This window comes from Glandiceps talaboti, chromosome 7 (genome assembly GCF_964340395.1).
Source record: "Glandiceps talaboti chromosome 7, keGlaTala1.1, whole genome shotgun sequence".
Classification (NCBI taxonomy): Eukaryota; Metazoa; Hemichordata; class Enteropneusta; family Spengelidae; genus Glandiceps; species Glandiceps talaboti.
This window is the reverse complement of record NC_135555.1, coordinates 1,077,186-1,105,000: the sequence shown is the minus strand read 5'-3', so window position 1 is coordinate 1,105,000 and position 27,815 is coordinate 1,077,186. Positions and strand designations below refer to the sequence as shown.

The 27,815-nt window shown below is 34.5% G+C and overlaps 4 protein-coding genes across 4 annotated transcripts in view; 1 reads left to right on the top strand and 3 right to left on the bottom strand.

Moving 5' to 3' along the window:
• LOC144437454 (tyrosine-protein phosphatase non-receptor type 1-like) overlaps nt 1–5,203 on the bottom strand; it is a 25,555-nt gene extending 20,352 nt beyond the window's left edge. Inside the window, exon 1 of the mRNA XM_078126397.1 lies at nt 5,077–5,203. Within this exon, the coding sequence (XP_077982523.1) occupies nt 5,077–5,133 (57 nt within the window). The 5' untranslated portion in view covers nt 5,134–5,203. The remainder of the gene's footprint in view (nt 1–5,076) is intronic.
• A 1,993-nt stretch (nt 5,204–7,196) lies between these two features.
• Nucleotides 7,197–14,603, bottom strand: LOC144437505 (eukaryotic translation initiation factor 2 subunit 2-like). Its single transcript, XM_078126447.1, has 8 exons — nt 14,442–14,603; nt 12,675–12,852; nt 12,428–12,513; nt 11,753–11,936; nt 11,071–11,144; nt 10,584–10,732; nt 9,816–9,958; nt 7,197–9,416 (listed from the first exon to the last, which is right to left on the bottom strand). Exons 1-8 carry the CDS (start codon nt 14,457–14,459, stop codon nt 9,241–9,243), a joined length of 1,008 nt encoding a protein of 335 aa, XP_077982573.1. The 5' UTR covers nt 14,460–14,603; the 3' UTR covers nt 7,197–9,240.
• A 1,294-nt stretch (nt 14,604–15,897) lies between these two features.
• LOC144438290 (RNA-binding protein NOB1-like) lies at nt 15,898–27,034 on the bottom strand. The gene is made up of 9 exons (XM_078127346.1): nt 26,971–27,034; nt 24,770–24,913; nt 23,059–23,191; nt 21,746–21,879; nt 21,291–21,362; nt 19,820–20,440; nt 19,279–19,376; nt 18,275–18,416; nt 15,898–16,745 (listed from the first exon to the last, which is right to left on the bottom strand). The coding sequence occupies exons 2-9, from the start codon at nt 24,836–24,838 to the stop codon at nt 16,491–16,493; spliced, it is 1,524 nt and encodes a 507-aa protein (XP_077983472.1). The 5' UTR covers nt 24,839–24,913; nt 26,971–27,034; the 3' UTR covers nt 15,898–16,490.
• LOC144438289 (NEDD4-like E3 ubiquitin-protein ligase WWP1) overlaps nt 25,088–27,815 on the top strand; it is a 30,671-nt gene continuing 27,943 nt past the window's right edge. The window contains exon 1 of the mRNA XM_078127345.1: nt 25,088–25,226. The gene's annotated coding sequence lies outside the window, so the exon portion shown is untranslated. The remainder of the gene's footprint in view (nt 25,227–27,815) is intronic.

Here is a 27,815-nt window from a genome sequence, read left to right as displayed (position 1 = left end):
GAGATACAACCAACTAATGATGTATCCCAACAGTACAGTAAACAGACTATAGGGCTAGGAGGTACAACCAACTAATGATGTATCTCAACAGTACAGTAAACAGACTATAGGGCTAGGAGATACAACCAGCTAATGATGTATCTCAACAGTGCAGTAAACAGGCTATAGGGCTAGGAGGTACAACCAGCTAATGATGTATCTCAACAGTGCAGTAAACAGGCTATAGGGCTAGGACATACAACCAGCTAATGATGTATCTCAACAGTGCAGTAAACAGGCTATAGGGCTAGGACATACAACCAACTAATGATGTATCTCAACAGTGCAGTAAACAGGCTATAGGGCTAGGACATACAACCAGCTAATGATGTATCTCAACAGTGCAGTAAACAGGCTATAGGGCTAGGAGGTACAACCAACTCATGATGTATCTCAACAGTGCAGTAAACAGGCTATAGGGCTAGGAGGTACAACCAACTAATGATGTATCTCAACAGTACAGTAAACAGGCTATAGGGCTAGGAGGTACAACCAACTCATGATGTATCTCAACAGTGCAATAAACAGGCTATAGAGCCAGGAGATACAACCAACTAATGATGTATCCCAACAGTACAGTAAACAGACTATACGGCTAGGAGGTACAACCAACTAATGATGTATCTCAACAGTGCAGTAAACAGGCTATAGGGCTACGAGATAAAACCAACTAATGATGTACATGTATATCACCAGCATAGTAAACAGACTATTCGTGGTATTATTTAGGTAAACAATAAACACTCATTGACATATACATTGTACAACAGTATCCGTTTCTAAGGTAAAGTTTGGATTGTGAACAGGGAATGCTACTTTCAATTTATCAGGAGTGACAAGCATACTAATGGCATTCAAATCCATACAATTCACCATTTCAATTCCATGTACATTGTATTGCTTTGAATTCTACCACCTATTATAGGAGGCATGCAGAAAATGCTGATTCATCAGTTTATATCTTTCAATGGTATAAAAGTATGCAACGTAATATACAGATTTCAGTTTATTTTTAGAACTCACTATTAATACTTGATCCATAGTAAAATAACAACATGTTACAATGGTACTTTGATTTCATATCAGATGTTATAAAATCTGAAGATATTACCAATTCATATGTGAGACATCTTTATTTGTAATATGAATGTCTTTTCTTTCATAACCAGAACTCATAAATTGTTTTGCATGTTAACAATGGCTGGTTTTGATGTAAAGTGTTTGGTATGTAACAAAAGCCCTAATGAGGTTCACTTGTAAAGAGGACAAAGCAGTAGGGTTTAAATACATGCTAACTAAGGCTTTTTCACGTAACTATGCATATGTCAACCAAGACAATGCATTCAGAAATCATTTTCACATATTTTCACATTTTTACCCACAAATTACCCAAATCAAAGTATGAAGTGATTTTAAGTGACATTTCAACACATATGCCATTTACTGGTAACTCTTGAATACAAGTATTGTTTATTAAAATATCGCAAAAGTAAAATGTACTGTTTCAGAATAAAGCAATGCAATTTCATTATTTGAGGATAAAATTTTAGTGAAAAGGAACGTGTGGCTTGAATAACACAGACAATTACCAATGGAAATAAATAAGATCAGAAAGTGAATGGAATTTTTGCATTGAGTAAGGACTTTCACTCTCACAGATGAATCATCATGGTGATCAGTCACATGATGCTGAGTTAGTATGATCATGATGATTGGTGTATTCAAACATTGAACGGTACATACACTACAATGTTAAATTTGTCTTGAAAATGTATCACTAGGCAGAGGAAGGAAAACTTTTTATGAAAAAAGATACAGAGGAAAAAGGCAAATAAAGTATTAATATCATCGGTACTAGTCACTAAACTTATCAATTTCCAGTGTTTTCACTTTCTAACATTTGTTGATGAAAAATATCAGAGTACGAACATTACCCTACTGGTGTTTCCACCCACATACATGCATACATATACATGTACACTGTGTTTGACTAGAAGAACAAAACACCCACACATTACCTCACTGCCCAGTAAATCTTTTATATACCAGATTTATAGTACTTTCACATTTCCATTGAGAACAGTCACCTTTGACCATACTTGTAAAGACATAAAAGGCTGAATGACCCGAGTGTAGTCAATCCACCTTGTGAAACTTTAGATTACTCTGATCCCTTCATCTATTCTAAAGTTGAAAGTGTTAGAATCTTGTGTGGGTTTCCCTTCTACTACCTGAGACAACTACAAGTTGCATCCCTACTAATTCAAACCAGGAGGGTTATAGTGCCTCATTGGATGTAATATTCAGCTTCTTTTGTACATGTACTGTCAAAACTATCCTTTTTTTGATCTGACACATATTATTTCTCAGTTTATTAGTATGGAAAGAGTCTGTCAATATAGGATCATTTTTGTCTAAGGTACAATTCCTAATCTGTGGTGTTCCCAAGGTCTGGATCTTGAACCAGTGTTCAGTCTATCTGTAGATGGCATCCTAGCTTAGGTGGTAGTCTGGAAATATTGGGATGTGTAAGACACGTTATTCTAAAACTTAATAATGGGAAATATACTTTCCTCCTCTCTTATAATCCTTGTCAATGTACATCAGTCAATTGGAACTACTGTTACATATATTATTGCCATACAGCTTTTTAATAGTGGAATGCCTTGTATCACATCACATCTTAGATATTTTAAATGTAGGACCAGAAACACATGCCTTTACTGGGTAAAAAATTACCTTTCTAAATTATTAAACATTAATCCATTTTTTCATACTTCATATCATGCTAGTCTTATGATATTGATTAAAATTTAACTGTATGAGGGTGGGTGGGGTGCTCAGTTTGACCCTGCTGAAGAACACAGATTTTCTCCAGGTATAATTATTATCATTATTATTATCAAATTTATGCTTTCAATATTTGTGTCAATTTTTATCCAATTTTTAGACTTCATATGTAAGCAACTGGTCAATATGATGGTCTACTTCTACTTTCTGTTGAATGTACTATTGAGAGCAAATAAGATACAAGAGAAGTTAGCTCTCAATAGTTAAACAACTTAATACAAACTTTTAATATGAGGATTTGATTGTCATCATAAAACAAAAAGACACATAGAAACCTCAATGCTCACAGTAAAACTCAACTCCAGGTTTCAAACCACTCTGACTACTACTAATAGTTTTCTACATGTCTACAGAACAGCATCAGCAGCTCAGGAATAATTATAATCATTTAAGACTTATATGAGGACTTGATTATAAGCATACAGCACACACAAAAACTGTGTGGGCTCAATAAAACTGAACTCTACAGGTTGATAAACACTATGCCTTTCATCTTATTAACAGTGAATCCATTATCAGGCCAAACAGGTTATATTCATGAAAGTCTAAACGCTATTATAAACCATTTAATATATTGAAGTTCTTGAAAAGAATAAAAAATAAGTATTGCCTGTGATAGAAGCCAAAGACATCATGTTGAAATATCAGTAATCCCTTTTCAACTGGTTACCCACTGAGTGGAGGAAAGGAAGCCATACAGTGGTTCAAATCTATTTAGCAGTATGAAGCAGGTGAGTCAGATTGTTTTCACCAAGTGGGTAACATCAACACAAAAGGAGAAAAGAAGGACACTGAACAGGTCATTCAAATTCTACATTTTTCATTAGATTCTCTCAAAACATAAAATCTCAATGTTTGCATGACACTGTGACTTGTACTAGATGGCTTTGCTATTCTGTTATGTAAAACTTGCTAAATGTTTTTACCTTTGTATACTTCAAACTAGAGGTTCACCTTTGACCTCAGAGGGTTTTTGTCTGACTTGTTTACCAAGATTGTCCCAAAGGGCAATGGCCTCTAGGTAGTGAATAAACAATTATTATATATTATGCCTTTAGAGAGCATACTGGGATGGAACATTGGAAGTGCAAATGTACAATGCAAGATAAGATGTCATCAGAAATGCCACCTTATTGTCAGCATTATTAGACCAATGTCCATTCAAGAGCCTCTATCAACATGTCACAACAATAGTTTTAGTTTATGTCAATCATAGTAAGCTGAAATCTCAGTTTCCGCTGTAGTAACCGATATATGGCTCAGTATACTACATCAAGACACGAGGGTCAGTCATTACATACACAAAACTCTCATAAAGAGGACTGGTCTCAAGTTACGACTTTAAAGCTTTGAATGATATCCAATATCGTATTCAGTCTCATTTTTATTACTTTCAAAAATGGGTTAGTGTCAGAAACCTTGCGGTATACAGTGTGTCAAAGTATCTACGTCTTGCCTTGCACCATAAAATCATAATGCAAATATAGTAAATGTATGAATGGGGTGGTCTGTGTGACCTCAAACTGGGTCAGTCAACCAACCCTCTACACTGTACGGTGGGCATACAGCCAAATTTTCTGGCTAAAATACAACCAACCCTCTACACTGTAGGGTGGGCATACAGCCAAATTTTATGGCTAAAATACACTACCGTTAGTTGTATGCATTGACACTTGCAGTATCATTCTTCATACTATAGTGTAGTATTTACATTTAGTTAGATATTTGGGCATAGGATGCTACAGTTTGACAGTGTACATGTTTAAACTTGGTAAGATTCACATATATTTGGTTGAATTCAACCGTTTCAAGGGGTGTGGGCGTAACCATGGCATATTAACTTGAAGTTCACGACTATGTAGTCCATTCTGTGTCAAATAAAGTATCAGAACACTTGGATTATAATGAAGTTGAGGAATTGTGTAGAGATGTGACCGAAGGAATAGGCAAACTAAACCATATTGTTTGTGCACTGTGATGTGTAATGTCGTACTTATGTAGGTCACTATAACTGGCCAGTGCTTCATGCAAATTAATACTACAATGGCCAAAGCTTGGACCAGTTGGTGCCAAGCCACATTTTTCCATTCAATCATACTGTATAAGTGTTATGAACAGTAACTTATAACAGCATATTATCATAAGCTAGGAATTCATGCCAAACACAACAAAAAATCATATATCTACCATAAACAATAAGTGCCAGCCATTTCGTCCGTCGATATTTTCAAACTCTTCTTCCATTGCTGCTAGCGCCTTACTCGAAAACTACCATTATCAGTGGTTGTTTCCACGAATATTCAGCCGGGTTACTTCTTTCCAGGAAAATCAGCACGCTATTAGACCGGAAGTTATGAACCTTTCAAGTTTGTAGTACTTCATCATGTAAACAGCTGACACAATGTCTTAATATAGCTACGTACAATCAAAATGGCACAGTTTTGGTCAAAACAAACATATTATTAATTTGAAATCACTTATAAATCTAATAAAGTATGTATTTGTGAAAATTTAGCGTCTTTCAAGTCAGTGGTGATAATCTCTTCTCGCATTCCAGCTAGCTTAGGGAGATTCGAGATGAGCCGTTCCAAACTGTAGAGGGCGCGCTGACGCAGTATTCTCTAGCACTGATGACACACAACAAACGTGATAAAGTACATGGACGAAGTTTTCTTGGTAATAATACTAATATGATATAACGAAAGCGTTGTTGCTAAATAGAGCTGGGTCTTTTCGTAGTACAGACTTCTTTGGTACAGAACTGAAAAAAAACTCTCTACTCTGCCTGTGTGTACTGGAAAAGAACTACGACTTGATCGAACTGTGTCCGTGATCCTCAGCTATTTTATAATTATGTAATACAATAATTGTGTAAAAACTGCTAAAAACATTCGATCGAAAGACCATTTCAGTAACTTTACATTAATGTTCTATCTGTATATATTTATATTCAACAAACTCGTCTGATGTTGCTTCGTAAACTTTACTATTCAACACCGGTACACCCCTCAGTAAAATAATTACTCTTTTTGATATTTTTTCTATTCAGTATTTTTAGACTCTTTATTTGTTATTCAAATGTAAAGAGAAATAAAACATACCTCGAAAGTTATATAGAATGCTTTTCTCACTTTATAACTGACAATAAAATTCCAAGAATTGGTGGGGGAAGGATATGCACTATGATAGCTGGATTACATAAACATTACAATGGTTTCAATTGGATGCAAAAATGACCAGCAGCCTACTGGTATTCATTCTATTTATGTGTGTGGATTCCGGGTTTAGTTCTATGCATATCCTGTCACAAGGACATGTACTATTGCTTAGATACGATGTTTATATTAGCAAATACTATTACCAGTCTGATTAGTATGAATACAAATAACATTGCTACGAATACTAATCTTTAAATTTTTTTACACCGGTTGAAATTATATTTTACTATACATCCACTCAAACAAATAAGACGGCATAAAAGTAGCAACGTTTTTCCTATTCATAAAGTAATACTCATCCACACATGGAAAACTTTGTGCCCCAGTGCGTCATGCATAGATTTGTCAAATAAAATACGGCCCATTAAAAATAGATTGTCAAAGTCTACAACATCAAAGAGAAAGGAAAGCTGACTACACTGTAGACTGACTATGATAAGGCAAAATAATAATTAAAAAAAACCGTTTGTTTACGTTACGATAACATGACTTCAGAAAATAGGGTAGGTAGGTCGGAATTTTATTTTGTTTTAGTTTAGATTTTTTAAATTACTCTGACCCCCAATATAAGATACTCGATGGTCACAATACTTCTGATTTTTTGATGAGGTGTAAAAGAAGTAAATGAATACAATTATAAGATGTTATGCAGAATGTACTTTTAGTTTAAAAAGACATGGTTTCTCACTAGAATATGATTTCTTTTTAAATGACCACAGATCAGAGGCAAAGGCATGAAGGTGTACATAGAAATTGAGGTAAATAGTTACCATTTTAATTTATGCTAGACTGTAAGATACGTCGTGGCGTTTCGCCCTCACCGGGCTCCTAGGGTTGGCCGATGTTTGAGGGCGCCCCATCATGCATGCATAAACATCTTTAGCGTTAGGGGTTACTGGAAACACACTATATGGATGACAAATGAGTATTTATCTCATCCATATGGCCACTTTATTGTAATTGTAATCAAAGTGTATCCTTGATTGTAAAGTCAATGGTAGTAAACAAGTAAGGACTTCTCTCAAACAACATTCTCTGTTTTCGTGAAACAATGCACACACAAGAATTGAACAAAAAAGAAATCCTTTATTACCAAAATCAATCACAATAAAGATTATTTTCAATATTATTACACACACTACCTGCATACTAGGTATTTCATTTTGATTATTAATATTCATACAGAAAATACATGTGTATATATGTATTCAACCTGTCATTTAATATACTGCAATCAAAAGTAAATGTGAAACTGTGGCTGAAATATTCTGTTCTAGTCAAACAATTTTCCAAGGGAAGTCTGCCTGCTACTCAAACAAGCTCAATGATGGGATAGTCATACTGCCAGCTTGCCACTGAATACTGCCACCTTGTGGTGACTTGTAACAATTCACTCTACAAGATGGATGGAAACCCTTGTAGTACTAGGTTTTCACCAAAGTAGAACTGTGAGTGATAAATTTGGATTCCTTTGTTTGTTGAAAAGTACTTGGACGATGTTTTGAATCAAATATTCTATGATCACCCATATATCAAATATTATTATATTCAATATTTGGACTATCTGTAAAATGAAATCTCCCTAACAGTTGCTATCAATGATATAGGATAAGGAGAAATCCATAAAAAGGGTGTTTAATATCACAATTTTACAGTATGTCAATGAAAATCGACGTTTCTCCTACATTGCTTCTCTTTATTTAGTAGCAGGTAATGTGTGTATATGGTACTACCAATCAAGATACATATTCCTTTCTTACAAATCATAAAATCACAGATGACATATCAATATATTTCTCCCATCATAACACAAATATTGCAGCTACAACAAAATAAGACTGAATGATTACATTCATCTAAACGACCGAGTCCACCCCCCCCCCCGAAAAAAAGCATCCACCGAAATGACTGACGCCCCCTCCCCCTCCAAAAACAAGCACCAACTGAGATGACTGAATTCTCCAAGAAGTGTCCACTGACTTCCTATTGAACATTTTTAAATACATGCTAGCTGCAGTCTGACATTAGTATTTTTCAGTGTGCTTTCTATATGACCCATGGGATAGTATTGAATCACATGCAACAAATAACTTAGATTCAAATGAAACACCGTAGGCACTAATCAGACTATTGTATAATGGGCATTGAAGGACAAAGGTTTTGTCAAAGTGGCCAACTGTTGAAATATCACTCCCTACATACATGACTAAACTTAGCAACCTGTAATAAACCATGTGAGGTGACCGAGTACTACAATCATACCGATCACTAAGCAATCACAGATTTTCTAAACCCTGTATCATGCATATTGTAATATTACATATTCTTAATAGACGATCACTGAAGTGAACATACACGTATATGTACAACATGAAGTATACATTCGAACTGTCATCCCCTCAACTTATTATATTTCTCACAAATTCAATCACAGAATCTGTTCTTTCTTTCTTTGCCCTTAAACAAGAGGACATACTATGTTCAATACATTTCAGCGTCATAAAAATACCACTTTACATGCTACTTCTGTTCTAGTAACATATACAAAATTGTAAGTGAAGTTTTCATATTTATCTCAAATAACAAAGTGTTCCTCTGTTTTGACTCAAAAGAATGGTTCAAATGTTTTGTATAAAATTTTAGTGCAGCTTTATTGACCCAAGACAAAAATGTCTGACTGAGAAAAATATTGAAAGCTCACACACATCTGAAGATAATAACATTGGTGGACAGTCTCAGCACTGATGTGGAGTTGAGCTAACACTGGCTGACGATATATATGAAATCTATTGTCACATACCAGTATATCTGTTCTACAAGTTCATACACTGCCTTGACTTTAGAAGTGTAATAGTTTCAGTAAAGTTATGTGCTAAAACACTCATATATCAATGCATAGAAGCTTTGATTCAACAGCATTACAGTGATGGTGGTAAGTGGGCTATACACTAATGATACAAAATCTAAAGAAGGGAAGATTTAACTTGAAGGAAATAGATTCCATTTCAAACTCAGAAAATATGAAGTTATGTAGCTACAGTATTGAAAACATGAAAGTATCTTGAATTGATGAGACTTAGTACATCTAAGATGACATGGTATTATGGTTTGAAATGAGATAGGGTGTACTGCACTAGGTGGTTTTAGCTCTGATTTGTGCTCTTTTCATTGTGACTGCCTGGAAACCTGATTTAATACTAGCAACAGAACACCTGGAATGACAAGTCTCACACTGTAGGAAAAACAATCTGTTGTCTTTTTGAAGAATGGTGTCTGGTGATCGGCATGTGTGACATGTTACATACTCCTCTGTAAAGGAAAATAGAGAGTAGACACATGGTGAGCTACATCAAATTTATATCAAGTGTAAGAAGAGAACTCAACATGCATTAATTAAATGTATATATACAAATGAGACTGTTATTAAACATGGTCATGTGATTTGTCACATGATGACCTCCACAGACAGGTGACAGCTGATGGTAACTGACTGATTTAATCTTTTGCTTGAAATATTCAGACACACATCCTAGACTCTGGCTATAAAGTATTGAAATGTACAACAGTTTGACATACATGTATAGCAGCAGATATTTTGATTTGGTAGACTGATTGTGTTGTCATACATCAAGTCTTTGTGATACACAATACTAGCTGTTTGACAGGGTTTCCTTAGTCTAACTCTAACCATTTCAAGCACACACTTACTTATGTATCGTCGGAGGACATTTTCTATTTGTTTCTGTTGAAATCTGCCTTTGATAATAAGTTGATTATTGCCATCAATAGAACCACTGGTACCCAATTCAGAAAGTAAGAAGGCAAGTAAATGGTTGGGTTGTCGATGAAGCCTGTCACAAAAGAAACCATGGATGAAGTTAAGAACCAGAGTAGTAGAGACAATCTACAACAATATTCAAGTTATTCATTCCTGGAAATTAAATATCACAAGTATACTTTATGATTGTTAGTACATACATTTCATTTCCATGTATGAGTTCCAAACTACTAATTTCAAACAAACATGAAGTTGCCAAAAACATGAAGCAAATATGTAGCACAAAACAGATGTATACTGTGAACAGAAATGCCTTGTCTAATGCTAAAATATATGCTAGTGTGTATAAGGTCAGAAAGCAGCACAAAAAATATGCAGTAATCATCATTTCTCTTTTGTAACCATGTTAAACATTGATGCAAAATACACCTGACTCATGAATGGGCAAATTGTTGTGTCCAGGAACCAGTTGCAAACAAAAGTTAGAGATATGTTATAGTACAAAGTAAATTGGGTAATCACCAAGATTCATGGTATTACTATCATTACTTCCAACTATGCTTCAACCTAATAGTACACAAGTACATTCAATAGATAACACACACCAATGAAATTCAAACAAATTCCACCAACGATGGTTATATATTTGTAGCTAAAAGATGAATACATTTAAATACCTAGATTAAAATGAAACTTACATTTTACAAATTTCTGCAAAATTTACAAATGACGTTTTCTTGGCTCCTACTCGTACAACTTGAGGAGGTCTCATGACAAACCTTTTCTTTTCTCCTGATACCATGTCAGGATTTTTGGCCCTCATTATATCAAAGACTCTGGTTAATAACTGTAATCAATGAAATAGGAATACAATTAATCAATATTTACATGCATCTTTTTACTGGCAAAATTTATGACATTAATTTCATAACAAAGATCTTGTTCTATATCTTCAGAACCATAGTTTGTCATCTACATATTAATTTATTTACCACTTTCAGACATGGGTATACATGTAGCTATATCAACAAATTCCAAATATATCCTATGTAAACTGTTATACATGTAAAGCTACCAATGTTCAAAAGTCAATCTAGTTTGTTCAAATGTCTTGCGAAACTTGAACATACAACAGGGGTAGCTTCTGATCATTCAAGAAAGTGATGCAATGTTGAGGAAACTTACTTCATCGTATGTATAATCTCTTTCTGAACCTGCCCATGAAGTGCTCTCTTTAGGCTTGCCAAATGGTGATTCCACTGAAATACACAAAAACCAAATGTTAATCCTTGGTGTTACAATGTTAGTTAGGTGAAGTGAAAAGTCACATTTTAAGACCAGATGTTGTACTTTTGCATGAGACTTTTTCTCGCATTAATTAAATACAGTATTTGCTACAAAAATAGTAACACACACAAAAACATGCTTTTTCTCCTTGTTGATCTTGGAAGAGTTTCCCCTTGAATGTTACTTTTAAATTTCGGAATATATTCACACTCGAAAATGCAAGACATATTGTAGTCAGCAAGTGGTTTCATGATTGTTGCACTAGTCTACAATAAAGTAAACCTAAAAGTCGTCTGAAACAAATTTTTGCCAATTTCACATAGGAAAGAAAATAATGATTTTTGGAAGTATATAGTGCATTACATAACTTGACTGCAAGGTACCAAACACAATAGTACACAAAATTTAGACTTGCTTGGGAAAATCTGCCAGTTACTTTTTTCAGAGAGAAATGTAAGAAATGTAGAGGTCTTAAGTAGCTCATCCACATATCAGTCACAGTATCACATACACAGAACAAATTTGCTTGATACAAAAATAGCAAATATATAACAAATTCTGTTAAAAATTTCAAAATTACCATCTCTTTCATCTTCCTCTGCTTTTTCACTTTCATTTTCCTTCAATTCGTCTTCCAGTGCTGGTCTCCTTTTCTTCTTTTTCTTTTTTGTTAGTGAAAAATCTAGTTCTGTATCTATAGCATTATCTGTGACAGTGGATGATCCAGTGTTATCATTTTCCTTTTCCATATCTTTATCAACATCCTGTGTAACCATGATGAAAAACACAAAAACAACCTTGGGTTATTGACAGTAAAGAACAACCTTGCACTCTACTAGTTCTCAGGAATATAACAAATGCAGTGATAGTTTCAACTTTTATATCATGTATGAGTACTGGCGATATACACAATGATGCAATATCAGTTGAAACAGTCTGATGAAATATTTCAACAGCATAGATGAATAATTCATCAAACACTCTTCAACCAGTAACAATTCTCCATGCAACAACAAACATGTCTAATTATATACTGGTATTTCTTTTCAGTCTTTAACTGGTAAACTACGGATAGTATCGGTCTACTGTAAAACCATAATCAACACACATAACATACACAATTACCCAAAACTACTTCAATTGTTCTTTGCATAGACTGAAATCATAATAATAGTTTTCATTCTAGGGAATACATAGTTTTCCATTCAAACCTAAAAAGAGGAGATATCACAAACAATAAATGTACAAGACATACTGGTAATGCTTCTTCCATTCCCTCCAGGTCAAAATGCTTCTTTTTCTTCTTCTTCTTTTTACCACCGAAATCCAAGTCAAGCGTATCTAAGATAAAAGACCACAGATGTCAAATATTAAAACAAAGAATGGGTTTTAGGTTCAAAGTAAAACAGTAGAGGTAATGTGAATTGTGTCCATATAAATATCACCAAACTACTGTAGTCGATTTTTCATTTTCCTGATAGAAATTAATTGCTCTTTCTTACCATCATATGTTTTTTCTTCTTGTATAGGTGCTTCCTCCTTCATTGGTGTTGTACTATCATTTTCATTGACTGCTTCTGTTGCAGTACTTTCTACAGTTGATTCTCCTGTCATGGCTGCCTCCATATCAAAAGGAGTCTTTTTCTTTTTCTTCTTTTTCTTCATGGTGGGATCAAAAATCTATTGACATCAATAAAATTTGCAACTCATGATTATACTTTGCTAACAAAATTAACAAACCATAAATATTGAGGATAACTTATTATTACAACAAAATTTCTAGTCTCTACACTCCTCAATACCTTCTGGCATTACAAATACAGTATTAAGAAATACATATCAGTTGATGTCAGAGTTACTAATAATCTCAAATGGGGAACAACTGCACTTGGATCTGTGTTACAGCGTTGTATAATCCTGTTGTACAATTCAGCATGAAAAGACATAAAATATTGTTGAAGGAAGACACGAGTTCAAGGCTAACATAGACTTTGTGTTCAGTGATGACTCAAATCAGTAAGGTGATTGATGGTAGTATTTTACATGTACCTATGCAATTTGAATTGCAACTTCATTCTCTGTGAAATTGTACAAAGAAATGAAATCTAGACCAAAAATATGAAACATTCTAGATAGCAACACATAATGGCTGCCAACTTTGACATTGTGAGGTGGGATATTCAAATCATTTTGAAGGTCTTTCTATCTGATTGTATGATTTCACTAGTCTAGTCCATATACAGTATCGTTATGATTTACACAGTTTAGAGACCACGTTGGCATCCAGACTATGATTTCACTATCACTTCTATCAATCACAATTTGTCACCTAGTCAATCCAGGCAAATGGAGTATTTTTTTTGTGCGTGTTCAACTGCTTCTACATTTTGTTGGTGCACTGTTATTTCGGTGTATATTTTCACACGTCAGAGAATCAATGAAGGGATAACTGTTAGAACTGATGCCCATAATATAAAAGTAGGACTAGTAGTATCTGATTTGACTAGCTGGTTTGAAAACATCATTCAGGGGAACAAGCAAGAACTGTCAAGCCAGTATGTTGAGTCAGATAGGGCAAGTTTCTGGGCTAGACTAGAAGAGATACCCAAAAAATTCAACATGTTAAAAAATATAATTTGATGTCTTCAATTTCATTCATTCATTCTATATATGTACCTCAAAAGGCAATAGATGTTCTGATTACACTGGAATTGTATGGACATCTGTTACGAATTGCGTAAGTCTTACATGTAACAATATTCTATATTCATCTTCACAGCTGGCAAAAACTGATCTGTATACACTTCAACAATGCAAGTCATAAACTGTTTGGTACTTATTTCAGGGCTAATTGTTGGTTAAAATCTTTCGTCTACCGTCTTGGAAACATTGAAACTACATCGCCTTTAGTAGAAGTTTTCAATTCCTCCCCAGTATTGCAGTCTGAGATAGGCCATGAGGGGGCTCTTTTCACTGCTTCACGGAATGATTTACTTGGCATGCAACCTTATGATTGATATAGCTGTTCAGGATGACAATCAAAGCGGTTCAAATAAATGTGTTAGTGGGGACTATATTTGATATACTATGCATCACACGAAAAATGTTTAGCTTAACACCATGTCGTGATGTACTATTTTAGAACGAACGTGTGTGACTCTTGGCTAAACCATGCCTGATTACGACGCCGGTTGAGTTGACATTGGCACTGCTGTGGCAGACATGTTGGAAAAGCAAGTCCACATTACATTGTGATTAAATCGACTTACCGCGTCTTCTTCAGTCATAATGAAAATCTTCTACACAATCTATAAGTCTCTAGAACGTAGAATAACACACTTGGAACTTTGTTAGCTTTGAAAGCAAGCAGCCTTTCAATTTACAATGATTTACGTGCACTCTTTTACCACTCTTGCATCACCCAACACGCTAGGATGTGACGTCACAGGTGACCCCTCTATTGCGCATGTCACATTAAGTTGTAGATCAGCAAACACATGTGCAGTGCTGTGCAGTACACAGGCATGACAGGCAGTACCTGTATAAAGTGATTGACAACTGGTTAAAAATTACGACATGCGACAGATAAAGCAAAAATAAATGAGGTACTCAAGTGCGCAGTAGCAAACTGTAATAAAGGTACCCTTTGGAATATTTTACAAATGTAATAATGGCAAACAGACAAAAAATATACAAATTATACCTTTTGTGGTATTTGTTTACTGTTTCTTTTTAGTTCATTTATTTGTTTTTCATGAGCGGGGGCGGTGTTTTCATTGTTTATCATTCTTCTTCTCAATTTGTAGGCATTATAATCTAGACTAGCACTAGTTCCCTTTGGCGTATTGTTCTTGATCAAAAAAGTTTCAAACTTTTTTCTTTCCACTCAGTATTAAAGTTCACATCACTCCATACATGTGATTGTACTGGTATGTTATAAATTGAATAAAGCATACATTATGCTATATTAAATCACTGAAAACAATATAAGAATTGAGCAATCCCATAAATAAGTCACAAACTGGGGTAATTCAAAACTGTAACACAGTGCAATGCAACAAAATAACCATCCAATTTATTGTGTTCACCTTTAGCCTATTGTCATAGCAACCAATGAGAATCCATCAAAATACGGAGTACAGGGGCATTTCCCCAATGGACATATAATCTACACCACATTTCACAATGCAATTGCCATAAAAACCTACATATTTCACCATACAATTGCCAACAAAAACCCACATTTCACCACACAATTGCCATACATCCAACACCACACACATTTCACCATACAACCGTCATAAAACCTACATATTTCACCATACAACCAAAACCACACATTTCACCATGATTGCCATACACTTGCCACACAATCTACATTTCACCATACAATTAACCTAGTTACCAACACCACACATTTCACCATACAATCACATACACTTGCCATACAACTTCCACACATTTCACCATGATTGCCATACATTTGCCATACAACCTACATTTCACCATACAATTAATCAACACCACACATTTGCCACACAATCATCTACAATTGCCATACAACATATGCACCATGTGATCACCACAAATACTCTGGACACAACACAATGGTCTGGTGTTTTCTACTTTATATATTTCTTTAATTATCAAGAAAGACAATCTTTCTACACATGATATACATGACAATGAGTTTATGATTATAAAAGTAGAACTTGAAGAGCTACATTACAATTAAAATCACAAAACCTGAACCAAAACATCATCTGGTTCAACAAACATCTTACCAACACAGATATTTGTTAAGCCAGATGATACAATGTAGCAATGTCAGTAAGATTTTTGTTGCGCTAGCTGACCTTTTGTTTCAGGTTCCATGATTTTAATCAAATCATATTTTCAGCTTTACTGTTAACTGTAAGAACCAGTCTCAAATACCTTTTGGGTAGAATATTCTTTTTATGCATAAGGCAACCTAAAATGTCTATTCAGTATAAATATTAAATGTTCTACTATTGTGTCTGATGAATTTCTTTTCTTGTTGTCTGCAAGAGTTTCAGAGTACAGAGTGTGAGTAGATCAGCAGCAAAATATACTTGAAAATTCACTTTTGGACTCTTTGTCTCTCAATATTCAAACATTGAATCATAGACCAAACATGAAAGGGTTCGTGTAGGGGCTATGATTGAATCTATCTGGAGTTCAAATTAAAATGCTTTGGAAGTATTAATTTTAATACTTTCCAATGTTAAAAGTCTAATACTATCAAATTTCAGTTCCCTGCTATTTCACTTTGACCCTGCAAGATTTCTAGAGAGATGTTATCTCCTTTTCTTCCTTCTATTTTCATTGGGATTTTTCCTGTGACCTGAATTGATTCTACTGACACCAAGTAGTGCTGCACGACTTGTCACATCCCGTGTTGCAAATGGAGACATATTAGCAACATAATCAGGATCAAAGGCATTGGTTTTCTGGTAAGATTTCTTGGATGATCTGTTTTGTGGAATGGGTTGATCTTCTACAAGTACAGGATTATTTGAATGTTTTCCTCCCTTTGGCAAAGGTAATGTATACTGGAAAAAATAGATTAATGAAAGTTATATAACACCGACTCAAGTTCCAATCAAGATTTAAATTTAAAAATGAGAAAAAAGAGTCGTTTGGCAAAGTTATAGAAACAGATAGGCAGGAATATCCTAGAATTATCTCCTGATAAGAAATCACTGCGAGAATGTGATTGAATCATGAGCCTTAAAATACATTTGTTAAAAATCTAGTCTATCATAAATGGAATTAAAGGTGATCCAATCAGTGTAATATGTGGGTAGATATATAAATTATTATGCCCTGAATATGAAATTTACATGTTATATTATTTGCATGTCAATGAATTAATCACATCACATCTAGAGATAGAGCACCTCTATGGTTTCATTTAATCCCTAAATATTTCTGTGACAGTATTTCGCGACCCATGACAAAGTCAGCCAATATACCAATAATCATATGCCATTAGAATTGAAGTTATTTCACGACCCATGACAAAGTCAGCCAATATACCAATAATCATATGCCATGCCATGGTCTCATTGAATGGTCAAACCAACCAACATACCAATAATCATATGCCATGCCATGCCATGGTCTTGTTGAATGGTCAAACCGACCAACATACCAATAATCATATGACATGCCATGGTCTTGTTGAATGGTCAAACCAACCAACATACCAATAATCATATGACATGCCATGGTCTTGTTGAATGGTCAAACCAACCAACATACCAATAATCATATGCCATGCCATGGTCTTGTTGAATGGTCAATCCAACCAACATACCAATAAATCATATGACATGCCATGGTCTCATTGAATGGTCAAACCAACCAACATATCAATAATCATATGTCATGCCATGGTCTCATTGAATGGTCAAACCAACCAACATATCAATAAATCATATGACATGCCATGGTCTCATTGAATGGTCAAACCAACCAACATATCAATAATCATATGTCATGCCATGGTCTCATTGAATGGTCAAACCAACCAACATATCAATAATCATATGACATGCCATGGTCTCATTGAATGGTCAAACCAACCAACATATCAATAATCATATGACATGCCATGGTCTCATTGAATGGTCAAACCAACCAACATATCAATAATCATATGACATGCCATGGTCTCATTGAATGGTCAAACCAACCAACATATCAATAATCATATGACAAGGGACTTTAAAAAGCCACTACAATGGAGTTTTAATACTTGATAATTCTGTAAATTTCAATATAGATGTTAGGAACAGGATTAACAATTATTGTTGTCTTGGGAGCAGTCGCTTGAAAAATAATGAAGTTACTAGTGGTTTTCTCCCTAGACTTTTTTATCAAAAGTGGACCCAGAGACTGATAACCTCAACTATAGTTACCAGTTGATAATCAGGGAGAAAGGATGTTTGGTCTGTTAATTGTTTTGATACAATTTTGATATAAAATGGAGTAGTTTTGGGGTATGATTTTCAGAAAGTGCTCAGAAATTACAAGTTAGCACCCTTGTCACTTTGAGTTATTGTAGCTAACTCCTTACTTTGAGTCCTCTAGTGGTATCTTGTTTTCTCCTTGATATATGATAATGTTCTGTACCATCCTCATTTACTGTTACAGCTATCTTCCTCAATGTATGGTTTCCACAGGTAGGACAAAACTGTTTTGTCATAATCTTTGTCACTCTGGTAATATGAGCAGTAAAATTATATTATTAGAATTGAAGTTATTAGTTTGTCACAAAGTATTAGGTATTGGGTTCTACACTGCCTCAACACAAAAAATTTATCAATAAATATAGAAGTATTGAGCAGATCTCAAAAAGGTCAACATGAAAGTTAATGTTAGACCTAACATGAAACATACATACATACATACATACATACATACATACATACATACATACATACATACATACATACATACATACATACATACATACATACATACATACATACATACATACATACATACATACATACATACATACATACATGTATACATACATACATACATACACACATACATACATACATACATACATACATACATACATACATACAAGTCTTCTGAAAAGTTGGAAAAACACATTTTTTTGTAATATCATTCATAATAGCTTATTTATCATGATTCTAGTATTTTACAGTCAATCAATCAATCATATATAAACACTTGTATATGTCAATTTGATCTAAATTACAGGGTACAGATCAGCAATTTTCTAAGACTAATCTGATTCGCCCTCCAAAAATATAAATATGCATAAGTAATCAGTTGAATTGCCCTCACTGTAATTGTCACTAGAGGGCGCTGTTCAGTGAACATGATTCCTCTCATGATTCACAAATTTGTCTCTAACACATATTCTAAAAGTACATGCAATTAACACAGAAAATCTACCAACTCCACTTAGTTATTCAAACACAGGTATAAGTTAAAACTATGGTAATCTCTATTTTCACAAAAAGACAGGAGCAAATAATTTTTCCCAGAGGACCTCCTAGAAACTATAGACAATATTTGAGTAGACGCCCAAAAAAAACTTACTTAAAACAAGCATGGCATTTCAATACATAACTCTTGGCTCTTTTGATCAACATTCCACTTATAGCCAGTACAGGTATTCCCATTTGAATCAACACATTCTGAAAGAACAATAGCATACCATCATTAACAACAAACAGGTGGCATCATAACAAATACCAGTAATTAACTTTACATCTGTTTAAAGTCTAATTACTTTAACTTTGCTATCTGATATTACCCAAAATGGTTGAACTTCTTTACTTCTTGTTTCGGAACACAACCATAACCAGTCTGAAGATTATAAATAGATGGGTTTTCATTTTCATTCTATCACATGCCATTCTTATTTTCATAATAAACTTTGCTCATTTGAATTGAATTACTTACAAGTTTTAGAGTACCCTTTCCTTATTCAAAATAGGTCTCAATAAATTCTATCAATGATTAATTACAAATAGTTCTACAGCACACGTGTAAGTCATGTACATTCTTACTTACAGTATCTAGTTTTGATAATAACCCAAAAGAAGACAAGAGAAGATAATGTTTGTATAGTGTTTACCTGCATAGCAAAGTCAGCAGTCATACATGCAACGCTAACACTTTCTAATGGTTGTAGATTATCATTTATTTCAGCTTTTACTTTATGAATATTCTTTGGTGTTATCCATCCACCATCATCATCATCATCCTCTTCTTCTTCCTCCTCCTCCTCCTCCTCTTCATCATCATCATCACCTTCGTCATCATCACCATCTTCACCCTCACTATCACCCTGTTCTTGATCACCTTTGTCTTTTTGATGGTGGCTACTTTGCTTTTGTTCTTTGTCATCATGTTCTACACTGGCCTGTTCATTAACTGTGTCCTGTTCATCTACTTTGTTATAATTACTTTCAAGTCCACCCTCATTTTGAGTTCTTTCTTCAGTACTTTTTTCTAAAACTTCTCCACTCAAACAGTCCTTGTGTTTTTCTTCAACTGCAACCCCCTCCGACACTTCTGATTCAACATTATTAGAATTTGTTTTACTTATATTTTTGGATTGTATTTCTTCTATTACATTGCCTTCTTTTGTTTTTTCATTACTGTGGATGTCTTCATCTATGCTAACATCTTCCAATCTAGTATTGACATTGTCAACATCGCCTTGTAGTTCTGGAGATGTCTGTTTGACATTGGACTGTTAGAAAAACAAGAGGAAGACAAGCATGATAGTTTTTTCACATATCATCTTCCATGCAAGCATTTGCACAAAACATTTTCACACAGTTAAGAATTAAAAAATCTGAATACCTGACTGTCATTTCTACGTAAAGTAACCACTTTTTGAGTCCTGATATCAACTAATGACAATTTTGTATGTTTTCTTTCCAGTCTGTACATTTTTAATGTTTAGCATAAATAAGTCTAAATACTATATAGATTTTTTGAGATACAATGTTAGATTAAGAAACAGACATGTTTTGTACAAATCACTTGTCCTTCAGTGTCTAACTGGATCTGATAGAATGATCCAAATTTACTGGAGGTGTTGAGTAACCAGAGGTGTGAAAAGGTTAGCTTCAATATATGTAAATTGAGGTGTGAAAGTACTTGTCAGTTATGTACATCTAACTGTCCATCTACTGTGATAATGTCACTGTCGATTGGTTGATTCATAGCCAGTGGAGTCTAAGGACGTCACATTTTCCTATGTTGGCATTTTGAGACAGATTATTGACTTTGATGTACATGGCCTCCAATAGTCAATTTGGATCATTCTGTCAGATCCAGTTAGACACTGAAGGACAAGTGATTTGAAACATGTCAGTTTCTCAATCGAAAGTGGAAGGAGAGAACTTGTGTATGAATCTTAGTGCTTCCATGATGAAGATAGTGTTACAAAAGTCCATGGTTCTAAGTTCAAAAGTGCATACAACATTCTTCTATCACTGTCAAATAACAGTCCAGTTTAGCAACACTATTATTACATAAATAATCTCTACTCACTCTGAAATGAATTAATCATAAGATACATTTAATTCACTCACTTTAGGTGGAAGATACCAGCCTGCAATGTTAGTAGGTTTTTCCAGTGGCCTGGATGAACTGCTCCAAGTTGTCTGTGTGGACGATAAAAAAGAAAAAACAAAGCTGTCAGTTTTGTGTATTTTCCCATAAAATTTTTACATCTTCATAACTTAACAAGCTGTTTAGTTACAGATCTAGCAGTAGTGATTTCACATGATTAGGTAGTAACGATAAACTTGTATTCATGCTTTTGCCTCTGGATCTTTATGAAGACCATATTCTTTAATTAAAGATACAGTTGTCTGATGTGGCTATAGAACAAAAGGATACTCCTATCTGATATTTATGGCTCCATTGACAAGATATCACTAATGTGAAAACCTGGGATGGCATCATGGGCCTTTAACTTTTAGATAAGAATGTTTTATCAGCATACAACTACTGACGCCTATATGTCAACTTGCCTGATGCTTACCTGTTTATCTGGTTCACTTTTCAAATGATCAATTCCTATATGTTCTTTAGTTAACTGATATGCCAGAGCCATCAAACGAATGTCAACTGCTGACAAACTGGGATAATCTCCTGTCTTTTTGGCAAACTCTCTCACTGAAAAGTCAAACATAATTTCTGTAAACATGATTGAACAGCTAGGATTATTGTGGATATCCATTCTGCTATCTCCATTACAACACTTGACAACATTTGGTGAATGTTTGTAAATGTAAAAACTGCCCCCTCCCCCACTCCCACTTTTCATGACATTCACATATATTGAAAATTTGGGCTTCTCTGGCATCTCACCTTGACTATCCCCTTTTGATAATTAATAGTTTGATTACAGCTCTCTATAACCCTAGTATAGTGTACCTCTTAGTATGTGTTCTGATGATGGCTTTCTACAACCCTAGTATAGTGTACCTGTTAGTATGTGTTCTGATGATGGCTTTCTACAACCCTAGTATAGTGTACCTGTTAGTTTGTGTTCTGATGATGGCTCTCTACAACCCTAGTATAGTGTACCTGTTAGTATATGTTCTGATGATGGCTCTCTACAACCCTAGTATAGTGTACCTCTTAGTATGTGTTCTGATGATGGCTTTCTACAACCCTAGTATAGTGTACCTGTTAGTATGTGTTCTGATGATGGCTTTCTACAACCCTAGTATAGTGTACCTGTTAGTTTGTGTTCTGATGATGGCTCTCTACAACCCTAGTATAGTGTACCTGTTAGTATATGTTCTGATGATGGCTTTCTACAACCCTAGTATAGTGTACCTGTTAGTATGTGTTCTGATGATGGCTTTCTACAACCCTAGTATAGTGTACCTGTTAGTATGTGTTCTGATGATGGCTTTCTACAACCCTAGTATAGTGTACCTCTTAGTATGTGTTCTGATGATGGCTTTCTACAACCCTAGTATAGTGTACCTCTTAGTATGTGTTCTGATGATGGCTTTCTACAACCCTAGTATAGTGTACCTGTTAGTATATGTTCTGATGATGGCTCTCTACAACCCTAGTATAGTGTACCTCTTAGTATGTGTTCTGATGATGGCTTTCTACAACCCTAGTATAGTGTACCTGTTAGTATGTGTTCTGATGATGGCTCTCTACAACCCTAGTATAGTGTACCTGTTAGTATATGTTCTGATGATGGCTTTCTACAACCCTAGTATAGTGTACCTGTTAGTATGTGTTCTGATGATGGCTTTCTACAACCCTAGTATAGTGTACCTCTTAGTATGTGTTCTGATGATGGCTTTCTACAACCCTAGTATAGTGTACCTGTTAGTATGTGTTCTGATGATGGCTCTCTATACTGGATCTCATATGGTAAAACTGCCAACCTCTTCTTTGTGGCAGAATCTCGAATTTCTGAAATAACATCTTGAATTGCGTAAACATTTTCAGCAACTTCCTGAAAAAATACATGATAAGAAACAACGTATATTTGGTAAGTATTTTATATATACAGAAAATATGACAGTACGTATGTGTGTGTGTGTGTGTCTGTGAGTGTGTGTGTGTGAAAAGCCCTGTACCAACAAAAGGTGTGAAAAGACATAGAAGTGTTAAAAGGGATATTAGACAGTGAACAGTGTTTCACTTTTCAGGCCTTCAGGGGTCAAAGTTCAGTCTTTTGATCCAAAAAGTCTCTCTGGCATTTAAATTCAAATGGACCTTGTAAATTCTTTTTATGATAATGACAAATAGGTCCTTCTCTAATGTCCCACACTGCTGAATGTGATGCTACAAGTGGACTGAAAGCATGTCCCACACTGTTGAATGTGATGCTACAAGTGGACTGAAAGCATGCTACATGTCCTGTTTTATCATGTATGCTAGCTGCATTAATTGTCGCGTTTGATGTGATTTTGAGGGCTTTTTCGTCTGTTTTTGTGCCTTTTTTCGTTCTGACGTTTAACCTGAATCAAACGCTACAATTCCTCTAATGCAAATGCAAATAGACGAGACCATATTGAAAACGTGAGCGAGGGGTCAACGTACTACCCATTTCAAACTGCTGCATGCCTTGTTACATTTGCCGATTTTGACGGAATTGGGGTACCTCTGAACACTTCTTTGGTCTTGAAGGATCCGTAATTAATGTTGGCGTTATGAAATGTCCGATATTTTGCCAGGTAAGGCGTAATTTAGCAGAAAAGTCCGCCCAACTTTGCGATTCAGATCTGAATCGCTTCCATCTATTTGCATTTGGGTTAGAGGAATTGTAGCGTTTGATTCGGGTTAAACGTCGGAACGAAAAAAGGCACAAAAACAGACGAAAAGCCCTCAAAATCACATCAAACGCTACAATTATTGCAGCTACATGTAAGCATGTTCAGTTGAGTCCCCACCACTATCTATGAACCTACACACACCTGTTTATATACACACACACACACACACACACACACACACACACATATATATATATATATATATATATATATATATATATATATATATATATATATATATATATATATATATATATATATATATATATATATATATATATATATATATATATATTTATACACACACACACACACACACACACACACACACACACACAAACATTTACATATTTTACTAATATTGCATTGAGCACTGTTCTCTCACTGGAGACACTTGTATCTTGTATATAATAATAATAATTATATATATATATATATATGTATGTATACAAAATAAATGTTTAAGACATCAATACTTATAGAAAATAAAAAAATTCTCTCTGTGTTACCTGGGTTAAAATGTAATCTAGTTGAAATGAACTGAAAGTTATCATATCAGTTTGTGTATGTTATAAAGAATAGTTGAATATGATGGTCTTTAAATCACAGAATCCAAAATACTCATAAACTGGACTAGATCTATCAAAAATTTACTAAGAACAGTCAAATACTGATATTGTCCTTCAGAAGAATCCCTTAAATGTTGTATATTGACGCTGATACGTTACTAAAAATGACATAACATCCCATGTTACCTGTATAGGTGCGTTTTTGATAAATGCGCCCGAGTCTGCAATCACATGTGCCACTTTGCGGCCAGCCATCTTGCAAATTGTGCAATCTAAAGATGACTGCTAGAGGGCGCTTTACCATCCGTCCTCTTTCAAAAATAGTAATGTCTGGAAAAATAAATAAGAATATAATACAGTATTTTGTGATAACAAGTTATATTTTGAAATAAGTGAAATGAGTAAAATCATTGATTGTAGTTCAATAGTCTCTCCTTTAACGACGTGGTTAAATTTTTCTCGTGGTTAAATTGACATTTATTTACCGTCGTGACACAGCCACAATTTACATCATTGCAAAATCACGTGACTTAATCTGCGATGGCGGATGTGTCTCCAAAACTTGGCTGACAACTTAGATCCAGGTGGAAACTATACCTCGATTAATTCATTTTTCTGAAAGGCGTCATAACGGAAAGAAACTGTGAGTATTAACGTAACGATTACCATAGTTTGTTTATCTTTTTGGGGCTTTAAAAATACATTGTTGGTTTTCAAGGTGGACGATGTTTTCTCTCAAAACCAAGATGGCTTCGTGATATTATTCGTGGGATTCCATTTAGCAAACCCTACCGAGCTGGAGTAGGGGAATCGTATGTCAGATTTATATAGTCAAGTGCAAGAATAATACACCGACTTAAGGAAATTCAACTTTTTAATGTAGTTGATATATCACACCATTGATTATGTCGATCGCCTGCCTGTGGATAGCAAACACCGCAATCTGTCAGGCGTACCTGGTGACTATGGATGTTTGAACGGCTATCGATTACCCAGTTAGATACGTTCAAAAATTACTGACCGGCCGTTGTCTTTGTTAACCCATGATTTTATTGTTATTGTAAACCTTTCACGTACATATGTTTTTCTTGCGAAAGTAACGATCTAGAATTTGGCATTTTATAACTGTAATAAAAACGGAACTAAACACGGAACTGGTTTTACAGTAAAAACGTTTGGGTTGGATTGTCAACAACGTGATGATACAAAAGCAGGTGACACGGCGTTCAGCTAGACGTATATATGGGCGTATGCCGTAACTCTGATCGAGGGAGATTGGTGCACGATCAGGTGATTGTGACGTATTACGAAATTTCAGTGTGGTACCTAGTTAGTTGGAGTTAATTCAGTTGTTAGAGTTTGACCAAGATCAACGCAACAAATGTTACATGTACATGGTTTTGTAGAAAATAATGAAGTGAGTCAATTTGTGATTGACTATTTTGTATGTAGCATTCGAATGTTGTCGATTACGTATACCATATGTATTTGAACCTCATCCATTGTACAAAACCAAGCTAATATTCCAGTATGGTAGAATGACAATAGATATATTATTCATATTTTCCACCATATTTATATATTATAAGCGCATTTTAGTATGGAAATTGAATAGATCAACAAAACAACCACACTAATGAAATAAGTTCTAGCTGAATCATGCTGCTTCACATATAATATATATGTCTCACTCTGTTCCATACCTTTTTGATCATATGTACATCTTTTTGTTTTGGGTACATATTTTACTGGGTTATAGCTAGATAATATTGTGACATCCCATTTTGTCAAATGAAAATAAAACATCTTTGCTCACATATGTCATAAACATACAGACTCATAGAGGAATTGTACTTAAAAGTCTTAATAACTGACTCCCCAAAGATGATCATTAGTTATAAATTAGAATCCATGTTGAAGAAGTTTAATGACAACTAGGGGTTTGCTTAAAACTGAAATAGGAAGGACTCATTATTGATTTACCAACTAAATTGAAAGTCTGACATGAATACTGAATTGTAAGGTCCAAGACAGTAGCTGTATTGTTGATGTGTCTTGCATTATACAACTCCACCTTGATGTCTTGTCAGTGATAACAATAGAATGATAGTAATACTAATACAAAGACAAGTGCTGCTGACATTATATGTGTTCACAGTACACTTTGATGTAACCAACCATACAGAAATATATGATAATGATAAAAAAAAAAAAAACCTTCAGATTACTGCTGGTAGATGTTATTAATAAATTCATTTGATTTTTAGTCTGTGATCTGTGACTTACAAACACTTGTTGTGAAAATTCTACAAAAATGATAATTCTATAAAAATGGTGGTAATATAATAATACAGGTATGAATAATATTTTCATATTTTCTTACATACCATGTGAAATCCTGTGCAACAAACAATTACTATACCATTTTTTTGCCAGTTGATGGCTAATAGCCCTGTTTTTGAAAAGAAAAGAAAAATATATAAAACATGATAACATGTCTCAGGGTGATACTATAAGAACTATTTGTTATTTGTTAACTCTTATTGACGTCATAAGATATAATAGGTAGGCCTAACCAATCACACCATGTGAGGTTCAGTGTTGACTGACTTGTTTACATTTGTAACCATAATAGTGACTGCTTACTTAGGTCAGATCTTGAAATGTTTGTTGGACTTGATCAATACATAATATATCCATCATTTCTGAGTTACAAAATTTAATCAAGTTGGTCAGATACAATAGAGTAATTGTTCAGCTAATGATAAGTGCTACTTGATTCAAAGTAAGCATAAATTTGGTTATAGAACACACATTAGTATGTAATTATCTATCATTGGATTCTCATTTTTTGTATATAATGTTATTATTTATGAGTCCTATTCCATGATTTAGCTATCACAAGGTTCTTACTAGTTAGTTGTATTCCACTCATTGATTTCAGAAAAGTTGAACACAATGCAATACTTTATTATGACATTGTATTTATGTACTCACTCAGGATAACACTGCTGATGGAAGCACAGGAACAACTGAAGGACACCAAGAGTCAGCTTTATGCCCAGTTTTACATTTTATAACAATTTTGCATTGGATGAAGTCCAATACAAGTATTTCATCTACTCTAACCTTGTTCCTTTCATTTGTGTTTGGTTTCAAAATAGACTTGTGTAGTGATCATATCATGGGAGGTAGAAGGGTTTCATGAATATATGTATTGGAGCCACTATTC